This window comes from Nerophis ophidion, linkage group LG19, assembly GCF_033978795.1.
Source record: "Nerophis ophidion isolate RoL-2023_Sa linkage group LG19, RoL_Noph_v1.0, whole genome shotgun sequence".
In the NCBI taxonomy this organism is placed as follows: domain Eukaryota; kingdom Metazoa; phylum Chordata; class Actinopteri; order Syngnathiformes; family Syngnathidae; genus Nerophis; species Nerophis ophidion.
In genome coordinates this window covers 537698-548719 of record NC_084629.1, presented here as the reverse complement: position 1 = coordinate 548719, position 11022 = coordinate 537698, and the positions used below count along the sequence as shown (strand labels likewise).

The following is an 11022-nucleotide window of genomic DNA, read 5'->3' as shown; positions in this document are numbered from 1 at the left end:
TCCGCACTGTTATAGGCGCAACGTTCAAAAGCCAGCAACTGTGATGTATGGGGGTGTATTAGTGCCCAAGGCATGGGTAACTTACACATCTGTGAAGGCACCATTAATGCTGAAAGGTATATATATTTTTTGGAGCAACATATTTTGCCATCCAAGCAAGGTCTTTCTCCCTGCTCATTTCAGCAAAATGTGGTACAATTCAGGTCAACACTGCCATACTTTTATTTTGAAGCTAAATCTGTACTAAACGGGGAAATACTGTACAGGTTGTAATGCTATTTAAAAAAATATACTGCCAGTATTCATATTTATTGTTATTTTCTCTTTTTTCTATGCTATTAGTACTAATATTCTCGCAATGCTATGTTTTTAATAATTTATTATTGTTTTATTTATATGGGCAGCACGGTGGAACAGGTGTTAGTGCATGTACCTCACAATACGAAGGTCCTGAGTTCAATCCCGGGCTCTTTCTGTGTGGAGTTTGCATGTTCTCCCCGTGACTGCATGGGCTTCCTCCCACCTCCAAAGACATGCACCTGTGGATAGGTTGATTGGCAACACTAAATTGGCCCTAGTGTGTGAATTTGAGTGTGAATGTTGTCTATCTGTGTTGGCCCTGTGATGAGGTGGCGACTTGTCCAGGGCGTACACCACCTTCCGCCCGAATGCAGCTGAGATAGGCTCTAACACCCCCCGCGACCCCAAAAGGGACAAGCGGTAGAAAATGAATGAATGCCAAGCCACATTCTGCACGTGTTACTACAGCGTGGCCCTGTAGTAAAAGAGTGCAGGTACTAGACTGGCCTGCCTGTAGTCCAGACCGGTCTCCCATTGAAAATGTGTGGCGTATTACGAAGCGTCAAATACCACAACGGAGACCCCGGACTGTTGAAAAACTTAAGAAGAACATAAAGAATGTGAAATAATTCCACCTGAAAAGCTTCAAAATTGGTCTCCCCAGTTCCCAAACGTTTACTGAGTGTTGTTAAAAGGAAAGGCCATGTAAAACAGCGGTAAAAATGCCCGTGACAACTTTTTTGCAATGTGTTGCTGCCATTAAATTCTAAGTTAATGATTATTTGCAAAAAAAAAGTTACGTTTCTCAGTTCAAACAATAGATATATTGTCTTTGCAGTCCATTCAATTGAATAGAAGTTGAAAAGGATTTGCATATCATTGTATTCTGTTTTTAATTTACCATTTACACAATGTGCCAACTTCACTGGTTTTGGGTTTCGTACATGAGAAGCGCCTTACCTTATAATACACCTGTAAATTACAACACATGAGCAAGCAAGAGGTAAATAGTGTGTACAGTAAACAGAGGGAGAGTCACAGCTGCTTTATTGCATCCTACTATTAATACATGGCCTGCCACTCAGATATGAATAGTTTACAACCACATCCTGTTGACCACTCTGCACGCCAGTCCCTCTTCTTGCGGGACATCACAATCATTCAATATAAGTAAACATTGAGGAGTTGGGAGAGTAACTTTTATTTCCAAAGTGTTATCCTGAGCAACATTTTCAAGCTCATTTGCCACATTAGTAAAAAAAAAAAAATACAATGTGTTTTACACTTCAGTTATGTTGGGAAAAATTCACACTTGTTTTTTTTTATCCCCGAACAGCAGCATAATAATGTAACTCTTGAAATTGAGTGTTGACAACATTGTGAGTTTCGCAGGAAGCCAACTTTTAAATGGTTGATAAATAATCTGCATGGGTGGTTTATGATTCTTGAATCAAGTTTAAAAAGGAGAGGTAGATTTAATAGTTCTACTAATCCAATCAAGGCACATTGATGGACACGGCCATGCTACGTTAGCAGTACGCAAGTATGCAACACTTGGTACTACGCTAAAAGGTCTTAGGCCACCATTAGTTTTGTTATTTTTATAAATGCTACATGTATCGCGAAGTAGACCTCTACCAAGGCTGAACTGTCACCTCATGGACATTTTGATGTAGGATGACTCTTGGTAGACCTCAATCAAGGCTGAACGATCACCAAATGACCATATAGATCTAGGATGTCTATTGGTAGACCTTCGTCAAGACTGGTTGACCTCTATTAAGACTGAATGTCACCAAATTACATTATAGATCTAAAATGTCTCTTTGTAGACCTCCTTCAAGGCTGAACCGTTATCAAAAGACCTTATAGTTTTAAGATGGCACTCGGTAAACCTCATCAAGGCTTAACAGACACCAATGGACTATCTCCTCTATATCTAGGATGGTCATTGGTAGACCTCCGTCAAGGCTGAACTGTTACCAAATGACCATATAGATCTAGAATGTCACTTAGCAGACCTTTGCCGAGATTGAACTGTCACTAAATGAATACATAGATTTAGAATGCTCATTGATAGATCTCCGCCAAGGCGGTCACTAAATTACCATATACGTAGATCTACAATGTAGGTTTGTAGACCACCACCAAGGCTGAACTGTCACCAAACTACCAGAGTGTCACTTGGTAGACCTCCGTCATGGCTTAACTATCACCAAATGACCTAATAGCATTAGAATATCTCTTGGTAGATTTCTGTCAAGGCTGAATTGTCACCAAATGACCATATAGATCTAGAATGTCACTTGGCAGACCTTCACCCAGGGTGAACTGTCACAAAATGACCAAATAGATCTAGGATGTCTATTGGCAGACCTTTGTCAAGGCTGAACAGTCACCAAATGACTATACAGATGTAGGATGTCTATTGGTAGACCTCTATCAAGGCTGAACAGTCAACCATATAGTTCCAGGATGAGTATTGGTTGACCTCTGTTAAGACTGAATGGTCACCAAATTACATTATAGATCTAAAATGTCTCTTTGTGGACCTACTTCATGGCTGAACCGTAATCAAAAGACCTTATAGTTTTAAGATGGCACTCGGTAAACCTCATCAAGGCTGAACAGACACCAATGGACTATCTCCTCTATATCTAGGATGGTCATTGGTAGAGCTCCGTCAAGGCTGAACTGTTACCAAATGACCATATATATCAAGAATGTCACTTAGCAGACCTTTGCCGAGATTGAACTGTCACCAAATGAATACATAGATTTAGAATGCTCATTGAAAGATCTCCGCCAAGGCTGTCACTAAACTACCATATACGTAGATCTACAATGTAGGTTTGTAGACCACCACCAAGGCCGAACTGTCACTTGGTAGACCTCCGTCATGGCTTAACTATCACCAAATGACCTAATAGCATTAGAATATCTCTTGGTAGATTTCTGTCAAGGCTGAATTGTCACCAAATGACCATATAAATCTAGAATGTCACTTGGCAGACCTTCACCCAGGGTGAACTGTCACCAAATGACCATATAGACCTAGAATGTCACTTGGCAGACCTTCGCCAAGGCTGAACTGTCACCTTATGACCATATAGGTGTAGGATGACTCTTTGTAGACCGCAATCAAGGCTGAACGATCACCAAATGACCATATAGATATAGGATCTCTTTTGGTAGACCTTTGTCATGGCTGAACAGTCACCAAATGACCTTATAGCGCTAGAATGCCTATTGGCACAGCTTTGTCAAGGCTGAACAGTCACCAAATGACCTTACAGATCTAGGATGTCTCTTGGTACACCTCTGTCAAGGCTGAACAGTCACTAAATTACCACATAGATGTAAGTCTATTGGTAGACCTCAATCAAGGCTGAACGGTCACCAAATGGCCTTGTAGATGTGAGCTGACTCTTGGTAGAACTCCGTCGAGGCTGAATGGTCAGCAAATGAACTTACAGATCAAAGATGTCTATTGGTAGACCTCTGTCAAAGCTGAATGGTCACCAATTAACCTAAAAGTCTAGGATGTCTGTTGGTGGACCTCTGCCAAAGCTGAACAGTCACTAAATGACCATATAGATCTAGGATGTTTATTGGTAGACCTCAGTCAAGACTGAATGGTCACCAAATTACATTATAGATCTCGAATGTCTCTTGGTAGACCTCCTTCAAGGCTGAAGTTATCAAATTACCATATAATTTTAAGATGTCACTCAGTAAACCTCATCAAGGCTGAACAGTCACCAATGGACTATCTACTATATGTCTAGGATGTTCATTGTAGACCTCTGTCAAGGCTGAACTGTTACCACATGACCATATAGATCTAGAATGCCACTTAGCAGACCTTTGCCGAGAATGAACTGTCACCAAATGAATATATAGATTTAGAAAGCTCATTGATAGATCTCCGCCGAGGCTGTCACCAAATTGCCATATACTGTAGCTCTAAAATGTGTCTTGGTAGACCACCACCAAGGCTGAACTGTCACCAAACTACCGTACAGCAATAGGATGTCTATTGGTAGATCTTTGTCAAGGCTGAACAGTCACCAAATGCCCTTTTAGAGCTCAGATGTATTTTGGTAGACCTTTGTCAAGGCTGAACAGCCACCAAATTACCTTGTAGATGTAATCTAAATCTTGGTAGAACTTGTCAGCAAATGACCTTACAGATCAAAGATGTCTATTGGTCGACATCTGTCAGGGGTGACCGGTCACCAATTAACCTTATAGTTCTAGAATGTCTCTTGGTAGATCTCCTTCAAAGCTGAACCATTATCAAATGACCATATAATTTTAAGATGTCACTCTGTAAACCACTTTAAGGCTGAACAGTCACCAATGGACTATCTACTGTTTATCTAGGATGTCCATTGGTAGACCTCCGTCAAGGCTATACTGTTACCAAATAACCATATAGATCTAGAATATCACTTAGCAGACCCTTGCCGAGATTGAACTGTCACCAAATGACTATAAAGATTTAGAATGCTCATTGGTAGATCTCCACCAAGGCTGTCAACAAATTACCATATACTGTAGCTCTACAATGTGTCTTGGTAGACCACCACTAAGGCTGAACTGTCACCAAACTACCCTATAGATCTAGAGTGTCACTTGGTGGACCTCCGTCAAGGTTTAACTGTCATCAAATGACCATATAGATCTAGTATGTCACTTGACTGACTTTCACCAAAGCTGAACTGTCACCAAATTACCATATAGATCCAGACTGTCACTTGGCAGACCTTCACCGAGGCTGAACTGTCACCAAATGACCATATAGATCTAGGAAGTCCCTTGGTAGACCTCCGCCAAGGCTGATCGGTCACCTTATGACCACATTCTTAGATCTAGAATGTATTTTGGTAAACCTCCGCCAAGGCTGGACTCTCACCTGCTGGCCACATAGATCTAGGATGCAACTTGGTTCAACTCCATCAAGGATTAATTACCACTACATTGAAAACAATGAATAAAACATGAGCCATCATTTTTGTGTCCATCTGTTTGACAGACTGATGTCTGGTACACAGAATGTCTGTCCTTAGGATTCTATATTAATGCCACCTCTTAAAAAAGGGGTCTGTACTTTTTGCACAATCCTATGAAAATAAACTACTATTAAGTTTTACTAAAACCAGTGGTGGCCTAAGGCTCCAAAAGTGAGCAGTTGAACACTTCAGTAGTGTCCACACACAACAAAATACTCAGGTTTTGTGTCACATGTACCCAAGTGTGGTAAGACCTGTCAAGTCTAAGGGTGCTCCCTATGAGGACCAGCAACAGGTCAAAAGGTGAAGTGCTCGATCTGTAGCTGGTTCTGGTCAAGGACTATAAGAGCAGCATCCATAAACAAGAATGAGTCTTGAACATCCTGGGTTCTGAACAAGTCCATGAGGTTGTCCATTGGAAACCTTTAGCAGCTTTCAACAAACTTCTTAAGAACTCCTGACAGAATTGAACAGCGTTTCCAGAGGTCGTAGTTTATGAGGCTGAAGGCAACTTGATTATTAAGTTAAGGTCTGTTGCTCGCCTTCTTGAACATGGTCAGGAAATCACTTCAAATGTAAACAATTTCTCTTAAACACAGAAAAGGTTAAAATCATGATTTGCGGTCGATCCATTCCACCGTAGATTTGATTTGATATGGTTGCACTAAGCACGGTGACAAGGTATTTGCATCAGAGTGTGTCAGATACTAAGAAATCTATACTGTAGACTGCTGGGCGTGGCCTCAACATAGCTTGGACACAGTAAGTCATGTCTAAGTGAGGTTTTACAATAGTTTTAAGGCCTTTCAAGCACAAGTGTTTGACAACTCCAGAAAGCCATGTTGTGGCAGTGTTGATGTTCTACAGAAGTGGGCCCTGTGTTTTTTGGAAGCACCAGAGCAAATCTACATCACTGCCACCAAAAAGTATTTCTCATACACATGACACCATTACAGTAACACAATGCAGTAGGTTTCACTGTATAACTGACTCACATTTTGGCTCGTTCAATTAATTAGTTTTCCCCATAAGAATCCAAATTTCTATATTTTGTAAAAGACTATGAAACATTTAGCTGCCATCGATCTGTAGCTCTAGAGGACCAGTTGCAATTGTGAGATCTTGCTTGCTCTTTCGGGTAGGGCGTGGGATAAAACCCTTAGCTTGGTGTGTGTATGTGGTGGGTACAGTCCTCACAGGCTGGGCTGAGGACTGGCGCAGGCACTGCTGCTGCCACTAGACCAGGGACTTGACTGTGAGACGGGCGGGCTGGGAACCAAGGCGTCCTCGTCCGAACCGTTGTCCGTGTCGGCTTGATCCATCTGGTGCTGATGGATGACCACCACCCTGGAAGGACGACAAGACGTTACATTTCCATTGCAGTGTTTGCATCTGGTAATAGATGAGCTCTAAATTCACACCTGGGTCTGGGTGGGTTGACGGGTTCTTCTCTGTGGTGGTCAAACTTGGAAATGTTGCTACACTTGGACCACTAGTTGGACATATCCACGATCAGGTTAAATAATTCAGACTTAAAACAATAAAGATGCTTGTGTTGTTTTTTTTACCAAATGAGCAGGATCACTGGTACCCAGATGAACTCTTTTCTGGCACAAAGTCGTGAGCTGATTGACACCTGCACATAAAACAACTTCTTTACCTCTGCATGTGCTGCTTTTGACATCTACAAATTCTGTTTCATGACTGCAGACGACCAGGATAGCCGCTTGGTTATGGTTGGCAATGGACACACCTTCTCATTCAATGGGTTTTCTTTATTTTCATGACTATTTACATTGTAGCAGCACGGTGGGATAAAGGTCCTGGGTTCGATCCTGGGCTCGGGATCTTTCTGTGTGGAGTTTGCATGTTCTCCCCTGCTTATATCGACAAATGTGCTACAGGTATTTTAGACCACAATACTGTTTGTATGACAAACTTGTGTGTTAAACTGTTGCGTAGCGTCCATCTGCCAGTAACCTATAGCCTACCATGTTTACATTTTGTGAATGACTCAACTAAAATAGAAAAAGAGACAAACCTTGTGTGCTTAATGGAGGACATTTAGATGTCGACTGGCTGTCCAGCTTTGCACAAATAAAAGCACTGCAGGACTGCTTGCATCTGAACTTATGTAAAATATTTTAGATGCAATTATCAGATGCATCTGATATTTGTTTAAGATGCTGAAATATGACCAATATTTCCTACTGATTAACTTCTTTATTCTATTTATATTGTGTCATTCATTCTCTATTTTATTTTTTGCTATTATTACGGCTTATGTTTTTGATAACGTAATAATATATTATTATTCCACATCTATCCAATTCGGTTGAGTTTTTTTTTGCCCTAATGTGGGATCTAAGTCGAGGATGTCCCGGTGGCTTGAGCAGCCCTTTGAGACACTTGTAATTAAGGGCTGTATAAATACTTTGATTGATTTTTACATATATTTTATAATAAATGTCATACTATTTTTTAGATGGCGTTAATTTTAGTTATTCTCCAGTGTGGACCCCTCAGAGGTGGCTTTTTTCCCTCAATCTTCAGTGCCATGCCATGTTTTGTTTTGGTGTTGTCAATAGCGCTGTGTGTGTACGTTTGTATTAACAGAGCACGTAGTCTATAACAAGTATTCAAAGCGCTTCACTTTTTCCACATTTTGCTATTATTCCTTATTCTAAAATGGAAAACATTTATTCTTGTCCTCAAAATTCTACAGACAATACCCCATATTCACAAGGTGATGTTTTTTTTTTTTTTCATTTGCAAATTGATCTAAAAAATGTACATGTACATAAGTGTTTAGAGCCTTTGATGCACCTTTGGCTGCAATACAATGCCATAAGCTTGGGACACCTATGTTTGGGCACTAACTTTCCTCTTTGCAGCACATCTCAAACTCCATCAGGTTGGATGGGAAGTGTTTTCATCCAGGATGTCTCTGTACATTGATTCATCTTAGTCTAGTGAGGCCGGTGACCAAGAACCTGATTGTCACTCTGTCATAGCTGCAGCATTCCTCTGTGGAGAAAGAATAACCTTCTAGAAGGACAACCATCTCTGCAGCAATAAACCAGTATGGTAGAGTGGCCATTTCTTACTAAAAACTTTGCGATAATGCACCTGAAAGACCGTGAGAAACAAAATGCTCTGGTCTGATGAGACAAAGATAGAAATCTTCGGTGTGAATGCCAGGTGTCATGTTTGGAGGAAACCAGGCACTGCTCATCACCAGGCCAATACCATCCCTACATTGAAGCATGGTGGTGGCAGAATCATGCTGTGGGGATGGTTTTCAGCACCAGGAACTGTGAGACTAGTCAGGGTAGAGGGAAAGATGAATGCAGCAATTTAGAGAGACATCCTAGAGGAAAACCAATGCTTCCCATCCAACCTGAGAGGTGCTGCAAAGAGGAATGGGCGAAACTGCCCAGAGATAGGTGTGCCAAGCTCGTGGCATTGTATTTAAAAAGTCTTGAGGCTATAGTTGCTGCCAAAGGTGAATCGACAAAGTATTGAATAAAGGCTGTGAGTACATTAGATTTGTTATTTTTACTAAATCTGCAAATTAAAAAAATAACTTTTCACATTGTCATTATCGGGTATTCTGGGTTGAATTTTGAAGACAAAAATTAATGTATTCCATTTTGGAATAGGGCTGTAACATGACAAAATGTGAAAAAGTGAAGTGCTGTGAATACGTTCCAGATGCACGGTTTGTTTTTCCTTCTCTTCTTTCTTTAGTTGTGTGAATCACTTTGTGTTGCTACTTGTCTGTGTAAGAAAAGTGTTGTATAAATAAAGTTTTATTTGATTTGAATATCTGATATCAATCAAGATAAGACAAGTTATTTACAGCCTTTAAACCAGGGGTGCCCATTATGTCGATGGCGAGCTAACGGTCGATCGTGGAGGGTGTGTCAATTCATTGCCAGCCAGACATTAAAAAAATAGTCCTTAAAATGAGTAATCATCAATCTTCACCAAGACGTCACTTTTGTCACTTGATTGACATTAACGGCACCCGAGGGTCTTGTGAGATGACGCTAGATGCTGCCAAATCATTATTAAGAGAAATTGACCGACAGGCAGGCGAGAAACACTTTTTATTTCAACAGACTCTCGCGCCATACCTGCCATCAAAAATCTAAAGACCGACTGCCCAGTTTCTGTCTTCACAATAAAAGCCCTGCTTCATCCTGCCTGTGCTAACAAAAAAAGTGTCTCAGAAAGCTGGCATGCACAAACTAGCAAGCCGCCAATGTATTTGTTGTAAAGTGTATAAAAAGGAGTATGGAAGCTGGACAAATAAGATGCCAAAAAATAACCACTTTCATGTGGTATTGGACAGAAAGGAGGATTTTTTTTTCTCCTCCATTTGGATGTTATCAGCACTACTCTATAATTCCAATCAATGCAAGTCATCAGAATCAGGTAATACCTTAACTTACAGTGAAGAAAATAAGTATTTGAACACCCTTTTATTTTGCAAGTTCTCCCACTTAGAAATCATGGAGGGGTCTGAAATTTTCACGGTAGGTGCATGTCCACTGTACGAGAAATAACCTAAAAAAAAAAAAAAACAGAAATCACCATCTATGATTTTTTTAACAATTTATTTGTGTAATAAAGCTGAAAATAAGTATTTGAACACCAACATTAATATTTGGTAGAGTAGCCTTTGTTTGCAATTACAGAGGTCAAACGTTTCCTGTAGTTCTTCACCAGATTTGCACAGACTGCAGGAGGGATTTTGGCCCACTCCTCCACACAGATCTTCTCTAGATCAGTCAGGTTTCTGGGCTGTCGCTGAGTAACACAGACTTTCATCTCCATCCAAAGATTTTCAATTGGATTTTGATCTGGAGACTGGCTAGGCCACTCCAGAACCTTGATATGGTTCTTACGAAGCCACTTCTTGGTTTTCCTGGCTGTGTGCTTTGGGTCATTGTCATGTTGGAAGATCCAGCCACGACTCATCTTCAATGATCTGCCTGAGGGAAAGAGGTTTTTGGCCAAAATCTCACAATACATGGCTGCAGTCATCCTCTCCTTAATACAGTACAGTAGTCCTGTACCATGAGCAAAAAAAAAAACCAAAGCATGATGCTACCACCCCCATGCTTTACAGTAGGGATGGTGTTCTTGGGATGGTACGCATCATTCTTCTTCCTCCAAACACGCATAGTGGAATTATGACCAAAAAGGTCAATTTTGGTCTCATCTGTCCACAAAACTTTCTCCCATGACTCCTCTGGATCATCCAAATGGTCATTGGCAAACTAAAGACGGGCCTTAACATATTGCTGGTTTAAGCAGGGGAACCGTCCGTGCCATGCATGATTTCAAACCATGACGTCTTATTGTATTACCAACAGTGACCATGGAAACAGTAGTCCCAGCTCTTTTCAGGTCATTGACCAAGTCCTGCCGTGTAGTCCTGGGCTGATTCCTCACCTTTCTTAGCATCATTGAGACAATCCGATTGAGATTGACCGTCATGTTTAACTTTTTCCATTTTTTAATGATTGCTCCAACAGTGGACCTTTTTTAACCAAGCTGCTTGGCAATTTCTCCGTAGCGTTTTCCATTCTTGTGGAGTTGGACAATTTTGTCTCCGGTGTCTTTGGACAGCTCTTTACTTGTAGCCTTGCTGAATGTTTAAGTCTTACTGATTGTATGGGGTGGACAGGTGTCTTTA

General features: G+C 40.8%; 1 protein-coding gene across 3 annotated transcripts in view; it reads right to left on the bottom strand.

The window, feature by feature from the left end:
• Positions 1–1330: 1330 nt before the first annotated feature.
• LOC133537849 (tubulin monoglutamylase TTLL4-like) overlaps positions 1331–11022 on the bottom strand; it is a 42020-nt gene continuing 32328 nt past the window's right edge. For 2 of the 3 annotated variants that reach the window (XM_061878921.1, XM_061878922.1), the window contains exons 19-21: positions 6884–6951; positions 6737–6807; positions 1331–6662 (exon numbers count right to left, since the gene is read on the bottom strand). In XM_061878921.1, coding sequence (XP_061734905.1) covers positions 6509–6662; positions 6737–6807; positions 6884–6951 — 293 coding nt within the window. In that variant the 3' untranslated portion in view covers positions 1331–6508. The remainder of the gene's footprint in view (positions 6663–6736; positions 6808–6883; positions 6952–11022) is intronic. The other variant, XR_009802855.1, reaches the window with a different exon arrangement.